Source organism: Biomphalaria glabrata, chromosome 1 (genome assembly GCF_947242115.1).
Source record: "Biomphalaria glabrata chromosome 1, xgBioGlab47.1, whole genome shotgun sequence".
Taxonomy (NCBI): domain Eukaryota; kingdom Metazoa; phylum Mollusca; class Gastropoda; family Planorbidae; genus Biomphalaria; species Biomphalaria glabrata.
The window spans coordinates 35275726-35302179 of record NC_074711.1 but is presented as its reverse complement, the minus strand read 5'-3'; the positions used below and the strand labels follow the sequence as shown (position 1 = coordinate 35302179).

Sequence of the window (26454 nt, the reverse complement as noted above, 5' to 3'; positions counted from 1 at the left end):
CTGATATTGATCAAATAAATGGTGCATAACATAAGAAGAAATACAAAATGTTTTCTTAGTGTAGCAAACTAAAAAATTAACATTAAAATATGTGCGATACTAAACATGAAAATGTTTAACCTGAATAAATTTAAACATTTGAAGAGTGATTTATACTATTTAGTTCTTCCTACAATATTCTTTACCTTCCCAATCTTTAAGAACTTGAGGCTTTTCCCAAACAGACTCAGACGTTCGTGAGTTATAGTAATAACTCTTTCCATCAGTATTTTTGTGTTCTGTCCACTCACTCACCTCTGGTGGTTTGGCTGGAAGCTGAAAGTGAACAATTATTGATTTGTAATCCATAATTAAAAAAATAAGTTTTACCAACTTATTGAAAAACATTTTTTTATTAAAAAAAAAAAAAAAAAGGGGGGGGGGGGGAGGAGATAAATAAATGACCAACTAAATTTTGTTCTTTATTATTTCAGTATTAGGGTAAAAGTTTATTGATGTTTATAAATCATTTCAATGTTTTTAGTTTTTTTTTTTAATTTCATACTTGCGCTGATGGAATTTTTTGTACAGAAGATGAATCTTTCATGTCCATATTTCCAGAAGCCATATGATGTTGCATAAAAGGATTAGTGAATCCAGGTGGCAACAAACCAGGATTAAAAGTTTGAGGAGGAACTGAAATAAAACAGTTTTATAAAATGTAGAGATAAATTTAAAACTTAATTTCCTTCATTTTTAACAATACATTCAATCTAACAATTTGATAAATCTGCTAAATTATTGTTGATTAACACATTTTTTAAACAAATGTTACTGAACAGTTAGGAGGTGGACAAGAGCTATTTAAAATCACAACTATTGATTCTATGAATTAATATTATCCTGTTAGTTTTGACCAAATTTTAATAAAAACACGGTGAGCAACAAATGTTGAACAATCTAGTGGTTGGTCCCAGTGGGTCAAGTGTATTCACACATCATGTTACAAATTCACACTTGCATTCACAATAGTGACCTTGAATTAAGTGTGTGTTTTTAGACAAGAACAATTAGTATTGTTTGCCAAATTCTTTCGAAATCTTCTTGGAGTTGCCAATAAGATCCTAATCTGCTATTGAATAACACAAAAGCTTTTTTATTTTCATTTATTTAAAACATTGTTGATATATATGTGCATCCAATATGCATGCTTAATTTTAAAAACAAAATGATGTGCTTTCCAAAGTAAAAAAAAACAGACCTGCCTACCAAAAAAAGTCCAAATGCATAACGCTGATGGTCAAAATGCGTATTTTGGCACCAGAATGCGTAACACTTACGCGATCCACTATTTCGATAAATATATATATATATATATATATATATAATATTTGATCTAGATATCATGATTAGATCTACATCTACAATCTAAATCAATACGACAATAGAGATGATATCTAGCCTAGATCTGGATCTATGTCTATATAATGAATATAATTTACTCTAGAACTGGGCTCAAGAGTGTTACCGATGCCGTGGATCTACTACAAACGTAGGTCTACTCCAAACTTTCGTAGGCCTACCTTCATCCTTGATCTATTCTATACTAATACTAAGAATCTAGTCTAGATCTAGACTAGATGGTAGTAGATGTTATCGATCTAGATCTAGTCAATCTAAATCATACTACAACTAAATTGGATCTAGATTGTAGAGTAATGTAGAGAATCATGACATAACGTAACGACTAGCAAGATCTATTCCTGTATAACAAGTTATCTAGATTCTAGAGTCCAGAACTAGATCTAGACTAGATATCTACAATGTCACTCAATGTGTTTTGAATCGATATTTTTTTCTATATTAATGAATACGGGAATCAGGGATTCAACATAATTAATTTCTACTAATGAACTTACAAAAAAAAAAGTCACGTTGGTGTATCAGCTAACTGACGGTACCAACCTGGTACCAATCCGCCACTCCCTCACACTCCGTTCTTCATTTCTAGACTAAATCTAATTGTATAGATATGGACACAATGTGTTCCCCCACCCCCCACCAACAGGACGGCTTAGCGTGACCGCTCGTAAGCTAGTCAAGAGAGGGTGAAAAAAAAAAAAGGATATGAAATGCGTAACGCGACGGGTTAAATGCGTATTTGCGTACTGACTGTAATTTTTGGGAGATTTTGCGTGACAAATACACATTTTACCTAATGGTAGGCAGGTCTGACTGAAACCTTAACCTTACCATTATTATCCAAATAGGCACAAAAGCTACTTTTAAGTACATATTATGCACATTCATATATAAACCAATTTGAAAAAAAAAAAAAAATGTTATGGGCAGTCTGATTTTTTAAAACAAAGAGAATATTTTGTTAGATGATTACAATAAATTCAATAATGAAACTGATGAATAGAATAATGAGTTTAGATTTTAATAGTCCTTTTAGTTTTTGAGAGCTAAATGTAAAAAACTGACGAACAGACAGCACATAAATACTAACAAATTTCCTTTACTTAGCTCTTAATATATTTTACCTGCATTTGGTGGTCCTGATTGATCTGTGTTCTGTAGCTGCTGAGAGGCTGCCTGGGCTATAAATGGAGTTATAAAACTGTTGGTTGATTCAAAATGTATTTTAAACGCTTTATCTATACTAACAAAAAAATAATTAAAAAAAGCTTTATCTATACTAACAAATTATAAAAAAAAAATAAAAAAAAAACTGTTATATATGAAATATGAATGAAATAAAATCTTTAAAAAAAATGCCACAGCCTTGTTACATCTAATATGAAAATAGTATTTTCATGCTCTAAATGTAAGTTTATATGGTATGTCTCTAGACTTGAAATGCATACTATGATCATTGGCCTCCTTCAGTCGTAGAACAACTTTGGTTCATCTCAGAGCACACTTCCTCAGAGGGGCTGTGGAGCCCTATTTTGGAGAGACACTCCCGTCCACAGATAGAGCAGGTTAAGGTGGCTTTTGCTTCGGTGGTAGAGGAGCTGGCCATTTTTCAGATTGTGCGTTTTTCTTCCTGAGCTGAGACCCATGTACTTTCACTGTCCATAGCTTTCTTGGTCACTCTCTCTCCATCTGTTGCGGTCTAGAGCTATGTCTTCCCAATTATCAGTATTGATGTTCACTGATTTGAGGTCACGTTTTATTACATCTATGTAATGGAGGTGGGGGCGACAAGTTTTTCTTGTGCCAGTCGCGAGTTGACCATAGAGGATGACTTTCGGGATGCGCTTGTCCTCCATCCGGCGAATATGTCCAAGCCAGCGCAAATGGCGTTGTCTGAGGGCTGTAAAGATGCTGGGAAAACTTGATCGCGCAAGGATCTCAGTATTGCACACTTTTTCTTTCCATGTGACATTCAAGATCCTACGGAGACATCTCAAATGGAATGAGTTCAGTTTTTTCTCTTGCTTTGCGTAGGTGGTCCATGATTCACTGCCACACAGCAGTATACTCATAACGCATGCCTTGTAGACTTCCATTTTGGTCACCGTAGTTAGCTTATGGTTTTCCTAAACTCTTGGTCTGAGTCTAGCAAATGTCGAGTCAGCCTTCCCTATGCATTTTTTCATCTCCTCTTCTAGAGACAGGTCATCTGTAATTGTGGATCCCAGATAGCAGAATTCGTTTACGGCGTCCAGCTTGTTATCGTCTATGAGGATGGAGGGTGGTGCTGTAGCAGGTGGTCCCATAACATTTGTTTTCTTCGTGCTAATAGTCAAGCCATATTCTTTACAGGCCTGAGAGAAGCGGGACATAAGTGACTGAAGTTCCCCTTGCGTGTGTGCCACTACCGCTGTGTCATCCGCGAATAGCATATCTCTTACGAGGGTGGCTCTGATTTTAGTTTTGGCCCTCAGTCTGGCAATATTTAGGAGTTTGCCATCAAATCTGGAATGGAGATAGATGCCTTCAGTGGATTTGTCAAACGCGTTGTGGATTAGCAGTGAAAATAATATTCCAAAGAGGGTTGGGGCCAGGACACATCCTTGTTTAACTCCGCTGTTTATACTGAAACTTTCAGAGCTGGCTCCATTGAATTGCACTGTACCCATCATATTTTGGTGGAAAGATATGATTACATTTAGTAGCTTGGGTGGACAGCCTATTATCTGTAAAATTTTAAAGAGGCCATCTCTGCTAACTAGATCAAAGGCCTTTGTCAGGTCAATAAACGCAATGTACAAAGGCATCCTTTGTTCTCTGCACTTTTCCTGGAGTTGGCGGATGGAGAAAAATCATGTCAATCGTGGATCTCCCTGAGCGAAAGCCGCATTGTGATTCTGGATAGACCCGATCAGTGAGTTTTTGTAGCCTGGGAAGTATCACTCGAGCAAAGACATTGCCTACAATACTTAGGAGGGAGATTCCCCTGTAATTGTTGTAGTCGCTTCTGTCACCTTTGTTCTTATACAGTGTAATGATTTTAGCATCCCGCAGGTCTTGTGGCACAGCACCTTCTTGCCAACATTTGCAAAGCAGTTCGTGTAGAGGTTGGATTAGAGTAGTTTTGCATTGTTTTAGAAGATCTGGGGGGATACCATCGCATCCGGGTGCTTTGTTGAGCTCTGAAAGGGTGGGTGTTTCGTCTAGCTCGTTCATTGTGGGTAATTGTATGATGGCCTTAAGGGCTGAGTCAGAGACTGAGCTTGTTGTGGCGTAGAGCTCAGAGTAATGTTCAACCCATCTGTGCATTTGTTGGCACTTGTCTGTGATAATTTCCCCAGTGGTTGATTTCAGAGGTGCTGTCTTGTTTTGGGAGGGTCCGAGAGCCTTTTTGATTCCTTCGTACATCCCTCTTATGTTGCCCACTTGGGCTGCGAGCTGAATATTCTCGCTGAGCTCTACCCAGTATTCATTGGCACAGATCCTTGCTGTCCTCTGTGCATTGGCTCTAGCTTCTTTCAGGTTTAGCAGGTTGCGTTGGGTAGGTTTTGCCTTGTGAGTAGTGAGTGCATTTCTCTTTGCTCTGATGACAGGTGCTAAAATAACTGCTTTAGAGTCGAACCAATCATTTTGTTTTGTAATTTTTCTTCCAAAGATTTCCAGGGAAGTCTTTTGTATGGTGGACTTGAGGTGTTCCCATTTTTCTGTTGCTGTATTTTCAGAGATATTTTTATACTCGCGTTCAAAAGATTCAGCAAACTGTATCTGGAGATCAGGGTGACACATCTTGCTTACATCCGATTGGGGTCTTCCAATCTGCTTGGTATGGTGTATTTGTTTGGGGAGAAGATTGATCTTACAACATACCAAGGAGTGATCTGTGTCGCAGTCTGCACTGTGGTAGGACATGGTAAGCTTGACAAATTTTAAGCCCTTTTGTCTTACCATGATTAAGTCTAGTTGGTGCCAGTGTTTGGAGCGAGGGTGCCGCCAAGATACTCTGTGCTGCGGTTTAGTCTTGAGATAGGTATTAGTGACGCAGAGGGAGTGTAGTGAGCAAACCTCGAGGAGCCTTTGTCCATTTTCATATACTTTTACTTTTCCAACAACAAAATGCCCAATACAGCTGTCCCATGCAGAGTTGTCAGATCCGATGCGTGCATTGAAGTAGCCGAGGATGATAACCTGTTCCGTAATTGGGATCTCGCTAAGAGCAGACGAAAGGTTGTCATAAAACATATCTTTGGCATCTAGTGTGGAGCTCAGAGTAGAAGCGTAGGCACATATCAAAGTCATATGTCCAATAGATGTGTTAAGGCGTAGTGATAGGAGTCTTTCTGAACCGTTGCACTTCAGCTCTACTGTGTTCAGCAGTGTGTTCTTAACTGCAAAACCAACGCCATGTTCCCTTACTTCACTTTCGGCTTTGCCTAGCCAGAAGAAGGAGTAGTCTTTTTCTTTGATTGAACCAAAGTCAACTAAACGAGCTTTTCAGATTTTGTCCTATCCTCGTGTACCCAAACGAGGAAGACAGGTGACGGGACAGCACCTTATTGGCTAGGGGCTGCCCAGCTTGAGGCGTGCGGTAGCTGTCCAATGGAATCCTAGGATCCCTCCCACCGACGAAAGTGGCCCCTGGCGCTCTGCTCTACGTCAATTGAGCATCTGAGCTTATAACCGGTAACTGCCACTTCCCGTGTTTGGCCGACGCCAAAGGCGAAGCTGGAGTGTCCTCTCCAGTTTTTTGGGGTTGGGGCTTTGAATAAGTGAGATGAAAGCCTGGGCATTGTTTATGGTCGGAACGATGTCGCCCACACAGCAGTTCCCCCTCTCCGCGCAGCTGATGAGACCAAAGGAACGGAGTATCCAAATACAGTTTGGTATCAGTAGCGCCGCAGGATCTGCCAGGCTGTAGCACGGTGTGCCACAGTCTGCCTAAGGGTCACCAGCTCCTGATTTTTCCTCAGGGTTGTCTCCTGAAGCCTTTCCCATGTTTGGGTATAGCCGCAGGGCAGCGGAGGTTTGGATTCAGAGTTTTTGTTCTCTTAGATGGGTAGCTAACCAAGGCTAACGAGTCCCTCCTCCCCGAAGCTTACTGGTTTAGGCACCAGTTGCTCGCCTTTGCCCCTTCTCCTGTCTATGGTAACGGTTCCGCCAGGCTCAGTAACTGAGTGAAGGCCAGGAGTTGGACTGGTTGTCAGCGGCTATTTGAGACGCATGCCATTGGAAGCACTTTATACATAATGATGGGCTTAAGACCATTACCACTTCCTGCATACTATGAATCCTCTTTAATCCCTATAAAATCAAGACAAATGAATTGTGACGTATTACCTTGAGCTACGGCAGCCTGAGCTGCAGTAGAAGGACCTCCAGGTAGACCTTGCATTTGAGCCTGACTAGTTTGATAAGCTTCCCACTCAGACTGAGTCACAATTCTGGCATTTTCAGGCTTACTCCAAGCTGCCTCTCTGGTGCGAGCACTATAGTAGTAGGTCTAAAACAAGTTTTAAATTAAACTGATTTAATTGTGTATTCAAACTTAGAAGATTCTTTGCCATTCAAAAATACACTGAATTGTAAGATTTTTTAAAGAATAAACACATTTTAAAATGTTTTTTTTTATATTATTTTTCTAAGTAAAAACTAAACATTATGGAATTGTGTGTTTTAATATGAGTTGTTTATTTTTAATTAATGAAAGAAAATGTTAACACTTTTCTTTAAAACAAAAACAAAACACTTTTCATTAAAAAGAAAAAAAAAAAAAGTTGAATTAGTAATTATTAGTAACGAACTCACAAACAAGAATGATAGTTAAAGAGTAAACTTCTAGTGAATTATGAATCTTAACACAATCAAATGACAAAAAATAAAGCTAACACTAAAGTACCTTGCCCTCTGGTGACTTAGTTTCAATCCAAATGTCTTGCGTAGTTGGGTCAAGAGGAGGGTGTTGCATTGGGGGTGGCATATTCATTCCACCCATCATACCAGGTGGCATTCCATTGGAAAATCCTGGAGGTGGCATTGAAAAATTGGGAGGTGGAAAGGTAGGTGGAGGCATCATGGGCCTCTGTAAGGAAAAGCAATTGTAAAAAAAAAAATTTTTTTAATGTGAGCAATTTTTTTTAAAAATAATACTGAAATAAAATTGACAAAAATACACAAAGCTTAAATGAATTATGATCAAACAATAAATTTAATCATTCAACTCATAACATGAATTTCATAGAACCATTAACTTTTTTTTTAAGCTTTTACTTTGTTATGTAAAAAAAAAAAAGGAATTTTGCTAAGTTGATTTTTAAATTTAATTTTATATAGTAAAAATCAGTGAGTCTATTTACATAATTTCTGTGAATAGTAGTTAACAAGGGTGGAACAAATCAAGTTCACAATCATTCTCTCATCAAAATTTATAAAGCATTGTTGACCAGTGAAAATCCAGCCCAAAATCCAAAGTTTCTATTAAACAGGCTTTTTGCTATTTCAAGTATCAAGCTTGAAAGTGAAGTAAATAGTTGTTCTTTATTAAATAAGCAAAAGATAGATCATTTTCCACCTGCTTCAGTGAACTAATAATTAAAAATATTACAATATATTATACAATTTTATCAATGAAATTATATAGAATAAACATTTTGTTTTACATTAACTCTTCAAATAATCTTTTATTTAAATAAAAATAAAAGCAATACAGTTCTATTTTTTTACTATATAGATGGCTGTTATTTATAATATAAATAAAAATAACAAAAAAAAAAAAAAAATCCTAAAACATTGTAGAGTTTTAACTTTTAAGCCATTTTTAAAAAATGCAAAAAATTCAAAATATGCATTAAGAAAAAAGATAATTTCAATGCACGGAACATATATATTGTAATAACTTACTTTATTTGAATTCATGTTCTGAAAATTAAACATGGTGAATGTACGAAAATTAATTTATCCAACATCAAGTAATGGTCATTGTCATAAAATATTGATTATGGTATCACAAACTGCAAAATTATTTTATAAACAGAATTTTATACTTACCATTCCTTGTGGACCCATTCCTGGTGGCATACCAGTTGGACCCATACCAGGTCCACTGGGCCCCATATTAGGACCCATATTAGGCCCTCTAGGTCCCATACCAGGTGGTCCTCCCATCATGGGGCCATTCATTCCAGGTCCTTGCATTCCTTGATTTGGACCCATTCCTGGAGGACCAAAATTAGGATCAAAAGGAGGTCTGCCAAATGGTGGTCCTCTAGGTGGGCCTCGCATGCCTGGTGGTCCTCGCATGCCCATAGGGGGTCCTCGCATACCCATAGGAGGTCCTCTTGGGGGGCCACCGATGGGACCGCCAAATCTATTCATTGGTGGTCTTCCAAATGGTGGTATCCTGAAATTTTAAAGTATTGCATATAATATAAAAAAACAATGACCAATTAAAATATTTTATATGTTTATATAAAAGATAGCCAATAGATCTATAAAAGCGGCTTGTGGCAGCTACCACTATATGGCACTATAGACTATTTAGAATAAATCTATCATTTAAAATAAATCTGAAATTCAAGAATCTATGTTTTCTATAGATCTATATAAAATTATAATAATATATATATTAAATATTATTAATTATAGATCTAATAATTAAAGACTATAGATAATTAATTTTAAGTACGTTCTAGATCTAGATTCAAGTCACTCTAGAAGAGTCTAGACAATTGGTTTCTAATTTTTTTTTTACTTAGGGACCCCTATATATTTATACTAATATAGTCAAAGTTTGCCAATGGACCCCTAAGTGAATAAGCTACATAAATGCACAGTTATAAACAGTGGCGTCACTAGCGTCATTGCCACTCGGTGTGGTTAGCTCAGTGTGTCACTCCCTCTCTAACAACAACTTTTTAAAAAAATAAACACAATCATTTTTTTGTTCTTTTTGATGAACCAACAAAGTGAGCTGATTACCTACTTTCATTGATTGTTACAGAAATTTTATGTAAAATGACTGTCAATTTTATTATAAAATCCCATTGTTTGACTTTTATGCAATGTATGTATATTAAAATTAGAAACAGACTTAACACGACTTGAACATGAACATGACCAGAATATGTATGTGTCACGATCATCAATGGTGTTGATGTCACAATCTAAGATGGTGCTACTGTCACAATCAGACTTGAACTATATTGTACCATCAATGATCGTGATTGCCGAGGATCTTGAAATGATCTTTCGATAAGATGATCGTATAGAAGTAGACAGATCTATGTTGATAATACGATCATACACAATGTTGCCAATTGATAAGAGGATCATCTAGGTCTAGGAGTTACTACTTGACAGATATGATCTAAGTACATTCTAAATTCAATGAAGAAACTTCTCTTCGTCCAAAAACAATTACTTTAATTAATAACTTGAAAACACTATTCACAAATAGTTACAATGGTTAAAATGTACTTGAATTGAATCTACACAATAGTATATCTGAGTCTTGATACAAATAAGATATATATTCTCAATTTCACGTTACATACAAGTTAGATGTTAATACTACAACTTCCAAAACAAGACTGGCCGGGAGCTACACGCTTCATCCGGGCTTCAGCTCGTAATCACGTGATCAACAACTTACCCCTCCCAGACCAACCAATCATTGCAGTCTAATGTACAACAATTAACTTTCGGAACCAATGGAGTTCATTTAATTTCATGCTTGGTTTTTTTTCCCAGCTATGTCAAGCTATGTCGGCAAACAACCCGAAACTGTTACCATATATGGTCATAGTGTACGTGACAGTATGTTTTCCTTAGTCCCCTTGGTCTGGGGGGAGCACTTAAAGCCCCCACAGAGGAGTCCTGGCGCCAAGCGCTTTTAAACATTTCCTAGTTTCTGAAACTCATCCTCCTTAAATCTTGCTTTTGTACTATTTCTCCTAATAAGAAGATTGCAAGTCCCTTAGAATTAAATTAAGAAAGCATGGGAGTGTTTCTCAAACTTTTACTGTTGGTGCCCAGCTAAACGTAGAGTCTTTTTCTTTTTAAAAAATTGTGCATTGTAGATTATTTAAAAGTGTTTTGTATAACAAAAATTTTTTTTTTGGAAGATAGTTATAAGAGAATCAGGTTCCCTCTGTATCCAGTGATATAGTCTGGGGAAGCGCCATTAGTGTTCTGAGCTTCATAAATTCTTTCTCTGACATCTAAGACACATTTTTTTCCCATAGTAAGAAGAGCCCATGTCAATGTTAAAGTATTATGGAGTCTGACATTCCAATAATGAAGTATTTTAGTGGAATTTGAGCGCACTATTCATCCTAGTAAAAGCAATCGCTCAAATTAATTCTAATAAAGAAAGTGGCAGCTTTGACCAAAAATATTATGCAAAGAAAGTTTGAGATACATATAGTGCATGTACGTTTTAACAATAAGTGTTAAGATACACTTCATGTTAAGTAAGAAGCCTGCAGCAAACGTTTTAGTTTTTGTCAAACACAGGATTTTAACTCAATGTTTTTAAACGCTTGATTGAGAGAATGTTGACAATTCTGACCAATCAAGAAGAATCATGTAAGCAGAAAGGTTCTAAGATGTCTTCTTCAAAAAGTTTTTAAATCGATATTGCTGTTAATGCTTGTCACGAAAATGGTCGTAGCCATTTTAAAAGGTCCTTATAAGCCGATGATATAAAATCTTTATGCTTACAATATTTTAACTTTTTAAACCTTGATAATAATGTCATTTTACTGGGTTAATATTGAAATGTTCATTGATAACTACAATGAAAATACAACTTTTTAATTTTAGCCTTGTAAAATAATTTGAAATGCTTTGCCCCCTCCCCATTGGGCAGCATGCTATGCCTCCCATGAGAAAATGTCACACTCTCCTTTGGGGTGCCCCCAACAACTTGAGAAAAGCTGTAGTAGACCATGCAAGTTTGTAATGGGCTTGTGGTCCTAAGATCATCCTCAAGTTTAGCAAGGTGTCTTGTAGCAGCCCTATTCTGTTCACACAAATAACGTCAGCAGTACAATGTTCAAAGAAACTGGTTCTTTTCTGCCTTAACAAGGAGGTAGACTAAAGAATCACGTTGGTGAAGAGGCATTAAAATGTTTAATGTAAAAAAAAATAAAACATTTTATTGAAGGAGCGTTTATTGAAATTATTCCTTTTTTTTTTTATTTTAAAATAAATGTTAAACATTAATGACTTGGATTGGAGGTAGATGAGATTTTATTCATGACTCAGTATGAGTATATTTATGTCCAGCTCAATGTTTATAAGAACAAACGTTAGTTTAAGTTCTTTATTTATGGATATTTCAATAACAATAATAGTATTGATTAGTAGTATTGATTCATCTGTGATTGGGATCTGAGTTTGTCCATGCACAAAGTAAAAGGGTTCAATACCCAGTCAGGAATAGATCTATATCCGAGTGAAGAATGACTTCAAATCTTTAATTTTGTTGGTCCTCAAAGAATAGTCCATAATAGGCATATTAAACAAAACTGAAGTGAATGGCAAGTTGATTATTATTTAAATTATATAAATACTATCAGATAAACTGGCTCTTAGCGAAGTAATTATTTTAGCTTAATTTCATCTTTCTGCGGTCCCTCAGGACCACAGTTTGAGAACCACTGATCTACTCTGTCTTACTCTAGAGTTATAGATCTAGTCTTGACTCTATATTTTAATAGATTTTTCTAGACTAGATATAGAGTCTTGATCTCTAAATCTTCCGCACACCCCCTACTTTTTATATGAACGAACACCTCACAATATTTGTTAAAATGACCCTTTATTTTGATAGCTATGACTAGTATGACAATTATTATTATAGCTTTTATATAGCGCTACTTTCATGCTTATAGCATGCTCACAGCGCTTTTGGTCCAATCTCTTTTGTGGACCAGTTGGGGGGGGGGGGGGAGTATCTAGGAGTTGTTTTTCCATGCTGCCTTTAGGTGCTCAGTAAACATAACTCTGCCTGAGTCGGGTGTCAAACCCTAACCTCAAGCCCCCTTCTAGGTAGCCAAGTTCAAGCGCACTTGGCCTCTCGACAACGCTTCCCACAGACTATGACAGAACTAGTCTATTGTTGGTGTACATACTCCATAATTCAGACACATTTAGTTTCCTTTACTCTGAAAAAAGGAAACAGGTTTTACTTGGGCTTAAAGTGCACTGGTAAGTCGTAATTTTTTTTCCTCTAGGATAGAAGGAGGGTAGGTCCAGAGTTAAGGGAATGCTTCTAAATAGGCATGGAAACACATGCATATCATAGAATGTGTAAATATAGGGTGTTCCATTATATTCGTTTGTCACAATCAATGACATTAACAAACGTTCTTTATAACTATCAATGACACTAACAAACGCTATATTAATGTTGAAAATGCATATAAAGGGAATGTAACTCAAGGCTGGGAAATGAACATTTCTTTGGATTTAATTTGTAACATTTTCTTACTTCATTTTGTTTTTGTATTAGATTCTATGTTAAACCACGAGTGATGAGAATGGGTAAAAATAAAGGGAATATTGCTAAACATAGTGCTAATGAGGGGTAGAGTTGGACATAATATGAGTATGAAAAAAAAGTTTTTATGAGTGCCACAACCCTGCTCTCCCTCCCTTTTTTTTTATATTCTGTCTCTCCTTGGCGCCCTAATTATTGATTGACCATCCTAGGTAGGTACTAAGCATAGTATCACCAACAGTCAACACAGTACTACACATGAAAAAAAAAAAAAAGGGGGGGGGGACAATTATTGATCAATCAGGTACCAAATTAGGTCACAACCACTGAGTGGAGTGAGCAGGCTAGACGTGCAGGGTCACATAGTTTTTTTTAGGTTTTTTTGGGGTCAACTAGGTAAGCCACAGTATGTATTATAATATATGGCCCTTTGAGAAGTTTGTGACGTTAGGGTTTAGTAAGAAGGGAGCGATTGAGAATGTAAAAAAGCAGAGTAGGGGTCAAATGAGAGTGTAAAAAGTAACACTGGCCTGTCTGTATTGAGTTGGTGTAAAAAGAAATTGATATAAAAAAAATTGGAACAAGATAATTAACATTTTTAAACTACAATAACTATGAAGTGTTTGTCAGCATGTAGTACTTAGAGCGTTAGTTAAGTTACAAAGCAGGGAATGGTGTTAATGTGAGCGCTTAGCCTCATTAACATGACTCTCTTTGATATTATATTTTATTGTTGTAGCTATATGTAGTGAAACAAAACAACAAGATCTATTATTATTGACAAACGGATGACGAGTTTACAAATGAGTCAAATGTTTGCAGTTTTTTTCTAGGATTAATTGATGATTATGGAGCTATAAAATAAACATTCAAACTTAAAAATTGCAGTGGCAGCACTTGACTTAACTTGTTCAGAAGATGAAAATTTCTAGTAAAAATTATAAAATTATAATGAATGTGATCTTTTATTACTTTAGACTTAGTTTACGTCTCTAGGACTCTAGCATTACTAGATCTAGATCTACTATTGAGTATTAGTATTAATAGTTAAATAGTATTATTAGATCTAGATTAGTTTATGCTATTCGGACACCTATAGGCCCAAATCTTCTTTAGTTAAAGGAGAATAAGGATGACTACTATATTTGTACCCCTAACCTATATTTGTTATTATATTTAAGGTCAAAGAGGCCATGTGTTTTCATTTAATTCGGACAAATTTGACCCACATTATTTGATTCCGGACACCATAATTTATTTCGGACAATCTCTATATTTAGGCATCAATAAACTCAGATTTTAATTCTATATTAACATTAACTAAATTTTAAGATCCTCAGGCATAGCCCCTCACATGAAATCATTAAGATGTTTTCAAACTATGCATAAATATGAACACAAAATATAAAAATATGAACATACTTTTTCTACCAAAATTAGGTCACTGGGATAGTGACTTCTGCACCGACTTTTAGACTTACATTTTATGTTTGCATTATTAGATGTGTGTTGAATGTTTGGGGTTTGCATGATTAGATGTGTGTTGAATATTTGTGCTTTTTTGTTTATTAATTTAATAAATTTCTAATACAGATGATCTTTTGTAGTATAGTACAGGTTAGGATAGCCATTCTTGCCTAACTGAATCCTCTATATTCTCTCTATATAAATCTAGATCTATCTAGTATGTCTAGAATAGTCTAGATCTAAGCATTTAACTTCATTCAATGTACCAAGCTCACTCCAAACATTTGCCCATTTATTCTCTATTAAAAAAAAAAACAACAAACAAACAAATATAATATAATAAAGATCATTTTTATTGATGTCCAAAACTGGCTGTCTGAAATAAATTTTGTTAGAAAATCGTAATTTAATTCGGACACCCTATTAATTTTTTTTTGTATGGAATTAGACAACTTGGCTTATGAATCAAATAAAACAGCTCCAAAAACAGAATAAATATTGCTGGGCTAATTAGGAACAGGTAAAGTCATCCGGGTAACATAGGAAAAAACAACAACCTGACTAACAAAAATTTATTTGAAATTCGTTTTTCTTACATAAAAAGATAGCTAAATGGAAGGACATTGGGTCAGAATCATTGGAAAATGGACAAGCACATTATACAGCGCACTAGTTTTATAATAAATATTAAAATAATTATTTAATGACCACAAAAACAGCGAATGTCCGAATTCATGTAATGTCCGAAATAAATAAATAAACTACTATAGATTATAGCAGGGGTGGGCAACCTTTTTGTATCAAGGGCCGCATTAACAAAATTTTGGGAATGGGGGGCCGCATATATGTATATATATATATATATATATATAAATATATGTTTGTGTGTGTGTATACTTACAACTTAGAAAAATACGCTAGTTAACTGTATAATGTCTTTTAATTCATATTTATACTGTATTATACATTCACTTCTCCTTTTTTTCACATTCCAAATTGAGGAATTACTAGAGTTAGCAATAAAATTACAAAACCTATTCTCCCCTGCTGGCCTGGAGAAATTGGAAAGCCTTGTTTGAAAAGATTTAACATGCATTACATAAGCAAGCAGCCCATTGCAATAGCTACCATGAAAAACATAAAATGTCTTCCATTCTTCATTATATTAGTTTCAAAGTCACAATAAATATCCTTCTTAGAATATGGACATTTCTTCTTTGAGAATTTATATTCTTCTCATTACCTTTCCCATGCTAAGCCAGCGGATGCATCGGAATATTTAGTTTAAATATCTACAAGTACTTTTCTATACTGCCTGTGATTATGACCATGAGTCTGATGTTTTTATTAGGTATTTGTCCTTCGCATAATAGCAAGAGAATTCATGCAGCTTTGTGCAAACTTTTCTGTTTAGAGTTTATGGTTGGGATATTCTCAAAAAAAAAAGTTTTTCTCAGTCAAAGATCGAGCTCCATCAGTTGTTACACTTGCCATCTTGTTCCAATCATACCCAACACTCAACACAGTTCTTAAAAGCATTGAAGAAATACTGGCCTGAGATTGTGTCTTTGACTTTATATAATGAGAGTTTCGATAATTTCAAGGGAAATTTATAATTATTTTTAATAGATTAGCATTTTTATATGTATATAGTAGTATATACTATATTATATACTGACTCTTACTGAGGTAGGCACTTCAACATAAAAATTTAAACTACTCAGATTGCATTCTGATGCATTCCATTTAGTAGAGCTTGCCATCCCATTTCTAAAAGTGTTTAAGTTATTTTTCTAACTTGAATAGAAAAAAAGTTACGAATTTTTTTCTATTTTTTTTTTTTTCTTATTTGCCTTTGTTGCGGAAAAAAAAAATTGGTACCCAATTTTGTTAATTTTCAAGGAAAACTCTAATAACTTTTTTATTTTTCAATATTTTTATTTCAAATTTTCAAGAGACGTAGATCATGCATTTGGCAATACAATGAATAGTAAAGCTTTATTAAATACTTTTATGAAATACTCTTAAAAAATTCTGTACTTACATGTCTGAAGGAAAATAATCCAAAAATTCTGCGCAGAAGCTACAAAAATTTGAATAACTTTTTTATTTTTCAATATTTTTATTTCAAATTTTCAGGAGACATAGATCATACATATAGCAACAAAATGAATAGTAAAAATGTTTAAAATACTTATAAGAAATACTTTTTAAAAAACTTTGTACTTACATGTCGGAAGGAAAATAATCCAAAAATTGTACACTGAAGCTAAAAATGTTTCCTAGCTATTTTTTTTTTAATTCTCAGAAATAAATACATATATTAACAAAAGGGTTTAAACAGACTATTTATATCTATAAAAAAAAACACTATTCTTAAGAAAAATATTTTTACAATTATTTTCTAAAATGCTATCATTGAATGAAAAAAAAACCCTTATCAATAATTTAAATTGCTATGATTTAATTAAAAATTCTTTTACTTTTTACTATAAATACTGTAGATTTATTTTATATATTTTAAATTAATATTAAATATGAACAAAAACAAAAAGTATGAATAAGAAATGGTTGAAAATATATACTGATTTAGGTAATTATTATTTGAAATTTCTAAAAGTTTATTTAAAAAGTCATGGTATTACAACTATAGATAGCTAATTTAAATTTGATTGAATTAAAAGAGTGTTCAATTAATTTAATAGAATTTGAGATAAATCCAATAATATTTTTTTTTCTATTAAAAATGGTTAATACTGTAACAATAAAATTAAACGAAAACAAAACAAAATTAAAACTAAAATTAAAATGAAACAAAATAAAATAGAAAACAAATTCAAATACAACTATACAAAATGGAAATCTCCCATAACAACATCTGTAATAATTTGAGTTGTAGGGATGTCTGTCTGGCCTTCGCTGTCCCATACAATCCTGCAGCACTTCTTCTGCCCTTTCTTCACATATATGACTATCTTTCCATCAAACACTTGATCTTTCCCATCAACATCCCACACATGTCTGATAGACAGAGGAAGGCAGTCAAATCTTTCTGAAAGCAAGGAAGACAATATTAGCTTGGTCTCTGTGGAAAGAGCAACAAAAATATCATTTCCAAATCCTGCATCTTTCTCTAAACACCCCAAAACTTTTTTCTCAACCTTTTTCCTTTCTGTCTTATCCCTTTTCTGACCTATAACAATCTGTCTAGACATTATAGTCTTGCCCATAACTTGCACCCTCTCCTCTAAAACCTTTCTCTGCTTCCTAGCCTGCCTTACTGCAAATTTTATTAAGCTGCCCTGCTCCTTAACAGGTTTTGCCAGCAACCAGTCCATTGTTTTGTTGGCTTGGCATTTAACCTTGGCATCAACGAAACCAAAAGAAGCATTAGGGGCCCTGTGAAATTGACTGTCTACCATCCCCAGCACCCTCTCACTATGAATGTTATGTAAAGGGGCAGATGATGTTTGTAGCATCATAGCTTCCGTCGGGTTAGCCAGATCCCCTGTTAGATAGTCATCTAACTGCCTTTCTAGAACCCTAACAAAACATGACGCTAAGACAGATACTGTCCTAAAGAACCGTTCTCCAGGCTGAAGCTCCACATCCCTTAGCACAACAAGCACATCATCAACAAGTAAGGGGTGTCCGAAAACATCAAACTCCAGGGTGAGGATCGAAGCAGGATTTAGTTGAAGCTCCTTCAATGTAGTGATGCTTCGTCTCACAAAAGGGGTCTGTAACACACAAAAAATTTGTCAAATTAAACTTATAATTACTAATTTTAAAAAGCAGCTAGAAATATGAAATAAAAAAATCTTTACCATTTCCAAATGGCTCAGTTCTCTCAAACCACTGGACTTGTTGTAAAATAGTTTCATCCATGGACCCGTCAAGAGCTTCCCAAAAAGACCTGGGGAAAAAATACTCTGTTATATTATATTGCATTTATATGTATAATAAAAAGGTATGTGTAAATCTGTGTTGTTTTTTTCATTATATATTTAATTTTATAGTTACTTAGCTTCAAAGAATGATAAACAAAAGTGTAACATTATACCTAAGACTCTTATCTGCACCATTACATCTGGGTTGGTCAAATCTTTCTCTATTGCCTCTCTTAGTTTCATAGACTTGCAGAACTTTTCTAAATAGACTGCCAAGGAATCTTTAATCTTGTAGATTATCCCAGCAAGCAGAAATAAAACGTGCAATCTATTTCCAACATATCGAGGAATGTAAGTTTTTTTAAGACCTTCCCTCAGCAGATATGCCTTAAAGCCTTTGGGGTCTCTTGAGTTCTCCTTGTATCTGTGAACAATATTTAGTGCATGAGTTTAAAAATTCTAAACTGTGATTATATTAAAGGCTAGATGATTTCTTTTGATAAAAAGTAAATGGTCTACATAGGTACCTTAACTTTGACAGGGCATGAACAAGATTAGCTGCAGAGCCTTCATGTCCATACAATGAGGTACTGACACTCCAATCGACATCCAACTTTTTAAGCTCTTTCCGGGCTTCAGAAGCCATTCCATCTAAAGGGTGCAAGAAACATTTCAACTGCACTAGCTTCCTATCAACCATTTCTTCCAGCTTGTCAGACACACACTTATTCACCTTGGCTCTGTCAGTTAATGTTGCCTGCAAAGATTTGAATAAAGTGTACAGTACAATATGTTGCTGTATTCCATGGTAGGTAGAGTACTGACAACCAATATCATGTATGGCATTTAGGATGTGCTCTAGATAATCCTCTGTTGTTCCGCCAGGCATTCCAAAAGTTTGCAGAGTCAGGTTCTGATGCTTTGAGGAAATATGGCAGGAATTAATTTGCTGACCATCAAGTGGTGTCGAGTCCCATGAGAGTGTTAACTCATTTTCTTTAAACATTAGCTCACCAACTTGAAGGTCAGAGAGGATTCCTAGCTCTAATGCCATATTAGATATAGTCCCAGTACATGGTAGAGCTGTGAAAGAGATTCCTGTTAGTTCATGGACAATAAATTTAATTAATGAACAAGTTTTCTCAAACGGAACCTGATGCAAAATACAGCTATATATGCATTTCCTAGTGGAAGGGTCAAACATTTTAGGCTTTTTTAGGCACTCAACATCTTTTTCTACATGCTCTAGTCTGGTGGTATCCAACTCAAAATCTTTTCTTTGTTCCTCTAACTGTCTTAGCTTAGCCACCATTCTGTTCACTTTATCCTTAACATTTTTCAACTCCTTCCTAGACAATACAAGTTTTTCTTTATAATAAGATTTATTTACAACAGATGTTTTAGGTTTAAACTTTTTGGCCACTCTTAGTTCTACTTTCAATCTTTGATTTTCTTGCCTCAATTTCCGTATCACCTCATTTTTCCTGTTTTTCATTCTATTTACAAGCTTAACTTTATAAAGTCCAGAAAGAGATTTGAAACTTACCCTCATCTTCTTCAACTTACTATCCAGTACATTATACTTATCTATCCATTCTTGCCTTGTTGTCTCACATCGTTCACAATCGTTCCGTAGCTTCTGAACAGGAGTCGAGATCTCTTGAGCATGGTCTACATCTTCCAGCACATCTTCTGTTTCAGCCAAACTGGTTGAGGGCATCTGCTTCTTTCTTGATCTTGGCACTTGCACAGGACGTTCCAAAAGGTCTTGAATCCGCATCCAGTTGGAGCTCAACCGCCTTTTCCAGGAATTTATCTGATTCATCATATACTTGAGATTCTGCAATACTGTCAGCTGCTTTGATGTGTAACTGCTATCCCTCTTCTGCAAAAGTTGATCAATCTGTGTAGCAGTTACTTTCAAATCGGACTCATTCCGTCGGTACAAAAAAAGGGCATACCCATTCCTGACAGTTCCCTTTTCAGCATCATTGGCAAAAGTAGAAATGAAGCTATCCAAATCAGGTGATGAAGTCATTTCCAAAGGCAAAGAGCTTAACAGGATATAAAAAAAAATTGCTTGACTTAGTAAGAATCCGATTATTTAACTTATTTTATTATGACAAATAATGTTTTATAATATGAAATATCTAAATCTAAATTTTAGACTCCTAGCTAAACTTTGGGTCTAATTCTAATCACTAATAAAAACTCTCTTTACTTTTACAGTACACTTTATTCTCTTTAGCTTTAGGACACTTAAGTCTTAGGTTGAACAGGTCAACCGTCAGTGATTAGATTTTATTTAGTTAGTTGTTTTTTTTTAGATCTAAGACTAGACATTGTAGACTTGAACAGACTTTAAAGGAGAGGCAAATTAGAAGGAAAATACTAATAGAACAGAGGAACAGTGAATCTGAGAATGTCTGAATAATGAATGAGACTACTCATTTCACACTCATGTCTACTGAGACGTCTGAGAAGACAAGATTTTAATTTTCAGAAGTAAAAAAAAGAAAAATCTAGGCCTGATTAGTCAAGCAAAGTAAACACTAAAATAGCCAAATTAACAGTAATTATCTTTAAAAGATTTAAAATAGATCTATATAGATCTGTGTTTAATTATCAAGATTATGAAGATGTCTGAGAATGTTATTTAAAACAAAAAAATCGATTTATTTTCATTAAAAAAACGATTTTATTACTGTTTCCGGTTGGCTCGAAAATAGTAATGGCTACTTTCGTTTTAATAGCGATTTTGGCATTCATACCACAAGAGTGCCGGTAGAAAATGCATATTATTCTTAATTGATTAGTGTGTAGCTATGGATGCTTCAAATTACTAAGAAGTATGATTAATTACAAAGAAGAAACAAAAAAGCTATCAATATTCAAACTTACCTTATTTTCAACAGGTCCAAGAAAAAGAACGAACAAAACCACGCGGGTAAAGTTGGTATCAAAATAATCGGCTTTTCTTTCTGATTCAGATGACACCCAATTAGTATCGATTACTAAATAAAAAATTACGCTTTAATTAGTTTACCGGCGATAACGACGATACTCGCCCGAATATGGAGGACCAATTCTCACGCAGTCTCGTGGCGCGTGAGAATAGCGTCTGTTGAAGTACCTAACTGAGGGTACACATGATTTCTGTAGGTATTAGCGGGCCGCATAAAACACTTCAGCGGGCTGCATGTGGCCCACGGGACGTAATTTGCCCACCCCTGGATTATAGTCTATGTAATTCAATTTTTTTTAATAGATAGATCTATCTAATTTAATTTAACTAGATCTAATTAAATTTATAAGTTACTTTTTCTTTTACTTACCCTCTTGGCCCTGGGACGCCAGGTCCTCTTGGTCCAACAAAATTGCCACGTCCTCGTGGCCCTGGAAATCTGTTAAATTTATTGAAATCATTTGCCATTCCATCCATCATGCTCATATCCATTTCACTAGAATTTTCAGAACCCATTCCCATCATCATATCGTTACTCATGCCCATCGACATCATTCCGCCACCCATACCCATGTCTTCGTCTTCTTCGTGTCCCATTCCCATATCATGATGCACACCCATCGACATGTCATCATCAACATGATCATGCATGTGCATACCATCATTTTCTTCGTCCATCATACCAGAATTCGGTCCATTTTCATCGGGCATTTCATCTCCCATTGCATCCAATGCTTCCATGTCAGCCATTTTCTCGATTCTAGTCTGTAGGTACAGAAAATGCTACGCTAAGGTTAGAACAACCTCGTTTTCGGTGGCTAGCCCCAGTTCTGAAAAAAACTAATTGTGTTTATAGGTCAGTGTTAGATATATAGATTTTCTAGCTTGTTCTTCCTTGTTCAAAAACTTGTAGATCTGTATCTAGACTCTAGATCTAGATCTACTAGAGTCTAAGTAGAGTCACTATTGCGGAACAGTTTGCAGCTACTTTTAGTTTTCAATTTTTTGCTCAGTAATGGTTAGACCTAAGGAAAAACTGGAAGTATCTAGGTATTGCCCATCCATTTCCCGATAAAAATAGACGCTTTGTTTAGTTTTTCAACAGATATTTAAATTTTACATTCAATTCGACTGAGATATGGGTAGTCACAATTACGGAACAGGATTTTTAAAGAAGTCACAATTGCGGAACACGGTAAAAATGTCGGAACAAAGCCTATATAAAGCATATATTTTATTAGTCTAATACTTGAACTCCTTATCCTTTACATTAATTTTATTTTATTAAAGCTTAAGACAACACATTGTCACTTTTAAATTCTCTACCTCTTCTTTAATTGTATTTGACGTCACACTACCCTGATTTTCCTTAGAAGGTTTTTTTTTCCACTATTCTTTTTTGTTATATTAATATTATATATATATATATAGGCCTATATATGGTATTATGATTTGTCTTTTTTTTTTTTTTTTGCTGGACGTATGGCAATCATAAATTATATATTATATGCATGGGCGTAGCCAGGGGGTGTTCTTGGGGTTCAAACCCCCCCCCCCGAAATGAAATCCCCCCCACCAGGGGGGGGGAGTCGGAATTTAATGACTGATTTTTTGCTTTGATTTTGTTTATTTTAGGTGAGATTTTAATACTAAACCATCACTTGCCCTAGCACAACCAAAGGGGTTTTGAGTTTAAAACCCCCTACCAGGGGGGTTCGAGTTTAAAAACGCCTACCAGGGGGGTTCGAGTTAAAAAAAACCCTAACATGGGGGTTCGAGTTTAAAACCCTTACCAGAGCGGTTCGAGTTTAAAAACCCCTACTAGGGGTTTTGAGTTTAAAAACCCCTACCAGGGGTTTTGAGTTTTAAACCCCCTACCTGGGGTTTTTGCAGTTAACTCCCCCTCTTCTATAAAACAATACAAAAAAATGCAAACGAAAATCCCCTAATTCCAAGAGCACAGTTAAGGAAGATTTTGGTTTTAAAACCCCGTCTAAAATTTACGATAAACCCCCTCTTTAATATAAAAAAAAGCTAATTACGCACTCAAAATGTTATGAGCGTAGCTAAATGGATTTTGACTCAGTTTTGAGGTAAAAAATACCTCTTTAATAATAAAAAAAAGCAAATTATACACTAAAAATGTTATAAGTGTAGTCTATGGGGTTTTGAGTTTAAACTCCCCTCCAGTGGAGTTTGAAGCTAAAAAGTACCTCTTCAATATAAATAAAAGAAAATTACTCACTCTAAAATCTATGAGCGTAGTCAAAGGGGTTTTGAGTTTAACCCCCCCGCCATCTTCAGTGTAAGAAAAAAAGCGAATTACGAACTCAAAATGCTATGAGCGTTGCCGAAAGGGGTTTTGAGTTTAAACCCCCATTCAAAGGGGTTTGGTGCTAAAATATAAATATAACCCTAACCCTAACCCTAACCCAATATAAAAAAAAGCAAATTACACACTAAAATTATTTGAGCGTAGCCAAGCCAATAGGGGGTTTTGAGTTTCTTCTACAGATGGCTTTTTTTTTTTAAAGTTTAAAAAAATTAAAACCCCTCCAGATGGTTTTGAGTCTAAGATCCCCCTACAGAGCATTTTGAGGTGGAAAACCCCCAACAGAAGATTTTGACGATAAAACTTCTCTTTTCGATATAAAATCTAAAGCAAACTATAGTCAATTAATTCCAAGAGCGTATTCAAGAGAGGTTACACATTTTTATCAGTGGCAGGGCTCCATTAATAAACTGCAGTGAATAGTCATCTGCCGAAATTGAAAAACACTAAATGTGGCTCAACAAAGATGGCTAAGAGAGATTTTAGGAGTTAGTTATAGAGATCGGATCTAAATCAAGGAAATCCTATGCCGAACTGGGAGTCGACCCCTTAGTAAGATTGTGAGAGAGCGACGCATGAGGTTTGCGGGACATGTTCTCCGACAAAATGAATTACGCATAAGAAGAGTTGCAATGATATCCTAGTACAACTTGACGCCACTCATTCATGGAGATCCTCATGGTAGGTGGGAAGAGGCTTCAGACATTACCAGTGACAGATTTTTATGGAAACTGCTTGAAGGTCAAATGCTCCGAACGGCGTGGGAGGGTCTAAGTCAGTAAGAATAGCACATTAGGTTTTTAAAACAAAACTTTTTAATAACATTAAAAATGGACTGTAGATACCTCAGAATATGCATTTTGTTGGCTTTCAATACCAGAAATAGTGCTTGGCGGCGGGGCTTCGCCCCGCGCTGGGGAGCTTCTGGCGCTCCCCCAGACCCCTTTGCTAGTAATGGCGGGGAGTCCACAATTTTATGGAAACAGCTTGATGGCAAATGCGCCGAACGACGAGGGAGGGTCTAAGTCAGTAAGAATAGCACATTAGGTTTTTGAAATAGAACTTTTTAATAGCAGGAAAATGCACTGTAGATACCTCAGAATATGTATTTTGTTGGTTTTCAATATCAGAAATAGTGCTTGGCGGCGGTGCTTCGCCCCGCGCTGGGGGAGCTCCTAGCGCAGACCCCTTTGCTAGTAATGTCGGGGAATCTACAATTTTTTCACTAACTCATGGAAGAACCTATTCTAGGGCACAATAAACGTCTTCCGAAAGAAGGAAGTGTCAGAATGTAATAAAGATTATGTACACACACACATAAATACTTATAATTTTTTTTCGCGGGGGGGGGGGGTCGGAGGGGGGAGAAAAAAAATTCACCCCCCCAAACCCCCCCCCCCCCCCCGAAAAAAAATCCTGGCTACGCCCATGATTATATGTGTTATTATTCTCTAAATGTTTTTAAATTTATGTATACTAATACAAACTCATATTCAAATTCCGATATCTAAATCACAATGTAAATATTAAGCTAAATCAGTGATTCCCAAAGTGGTCTATATAGACCCCCAGGGGTCTACGAAGACTTCCAAGGGGTCTACGAAAGTGAAAAAGTAAATTGGGGGTCTATGAGATGTCCATGGGGGTCTATGACTTTAATGTTCACACCCCATTAATGTAACTATTTCAAACACTTATAAATGATTTGTACCTTAGTTATAAATATCTATATCTCTGCTCAAAAGTAAAATAGCTGTATTTAATTTAAATACTTATTTAAATAGTTAATTTTGTCTACATGTAACCAAGGCTTAACAAAAAGAAATCATGATTTTAAAGCGTTGATTATTTATTTCCTTGTTAAATAAGCGATTGTCTATAATAAGAGCCTTTTTATGACCATATGAAACCAATTACACTCGAGGATTATTTGAGACGATGCCACCCTGATAAAAAGAGAAAAGTGAGAAAAAAGTTCAGAATAGACTCACAAAATCTTTCTTCAACATCATATAGAAAAGATGGTGGTTTGTGAGCGTTTTACAAGATCTCTTTACCTATAGCCAAATACGGAAAACACTATAGATAAAACATTGATTTTACCAGCCCTTGAAGTAGTTTTAAAAACTCTTTTACACAAACCTTCATATGATATTATGAAACGAATTTCTTTTAGTAACATTACAGTTCAAGGGCACATCGGTGGGATGAGCAATAAAGCTGCAAACTGCCTAATGGTCTTCAGCTCCATATTTTTCCCCAAGGCTGACCCACAAAACCTTTCCCATGTTTGGGTGTATAGCTGAAAAGCAGCAGAGGTTTGAATTCTATTTTCCTTCGGCTAGGCGGCTGCAAGCCAAGGCTAATGAGTCCCTCCTGCCCGAAGCTTACTGGTTTAGGCGCCAGTAACTCACCTTTGCCCCTTCTCCTGTTAGTGAAAACAGCTCCGCAGGCCCAATATTTGAGCCAAACGTGAAAGATCAAGAAATCCACAAGAAACTCTTTGCGAAAAATTTTACAATAATACGTAAGGCAAACCGGTTATTTAATGTTTGAAGGATGATGAACATGCAAAAAAAAAAAAACAACAAACAAACTTTTCCAATGTGCATGGTGATTCCAGCAATACATATTAATTGTTATTTTAATAGGTTTAAATTTGAATTATAGCTGTAAAAAAAGATAGATCTCTCTAACTTATAATGTAGCTTTACATTACTTTTTCACTCTTTGACTCACTGCAGTTAGAAATTAGTTTAAAAAATTAGTTTGTGAATGTGCAAAAATGCAATATAAGTTAAGCAGGGGGTCTACCGAAAATCAGAAAACATGGCAAGGGGTCTACGAGACAAATAAGTTTGGGAACCACTGAGCTAAATGATAGTAAATGCGCAGGTCAAAT

The 26454-nt window shown here is 35.4% G+C and overlaps 2 protein-coding genes across 3 annotated transcripts in view; both read right to left on the bottom strand.

Moving 5' to 3' along the window:
- The window catches only part of LOC106068569 (transcription elongation regulator 1-like), a 30717-nt gene extending 8694 nt beyond the window's left edge, over nt 1–22023 (bottom strand). Inside the window, exons 1-8 of one of the 2 annotated variants that reach the window (XM_056034017.1) lie at nt 21591–22023; nt 8443–8794; nt 8296–8313; nt 7295–7477; nt 6736–6898; nt 2526–2582; nt 545–675; nt 186–315 (exon numbers count right to left, since the gene is read on the bottom strand). In XM_056034017.1, the coding sequence (XP_055889992.1) occupies nt 186–315; nt 545–675; nt 2526–2582; nt 6736–6898; nt 7295–7477; nt 8296–8313; nt 8443–8794; nt 21591–21970 (1414 nt within the window). In that variant the 5' untranslated portion in view covers nt 21971–22023. The remainder of the gene's footprint in view (nt 1–185; nt 316–544; nt 676–2525; nt 2583–6735; nt 6899–7294; nt 7478–8295; nt 8314–8442; nt 8795–21590) is intronic. The other variant, XM_056034024.1, reaches the window with a different exon arrangement.
- Nucleotides 9800–21562, bottom strand: LOC106069642 (uncharacterized). Its single transcript, XM_056034037.1, has 5 exons — nt 21157–21562; nt 18783–20309; nt 18429–18679; nt 18193–18281; nt 9800–18105 (listed from the first exon to the last, which is right to left on the bottom strand). Exons 2-5 carry the CDS (start codon nt 20291–20293, stop codon nt 17212–17214), a joined length of 2745 nt encoding a protein of 914 aa, XP_055890012.1. The 5' UTR covers nt 20294–20309; nt 21157–21562; the 3' UTR covers nt 9800–17211.
- Nucleotides 22024–26454: the final 4431 nt, after the last annotated feature.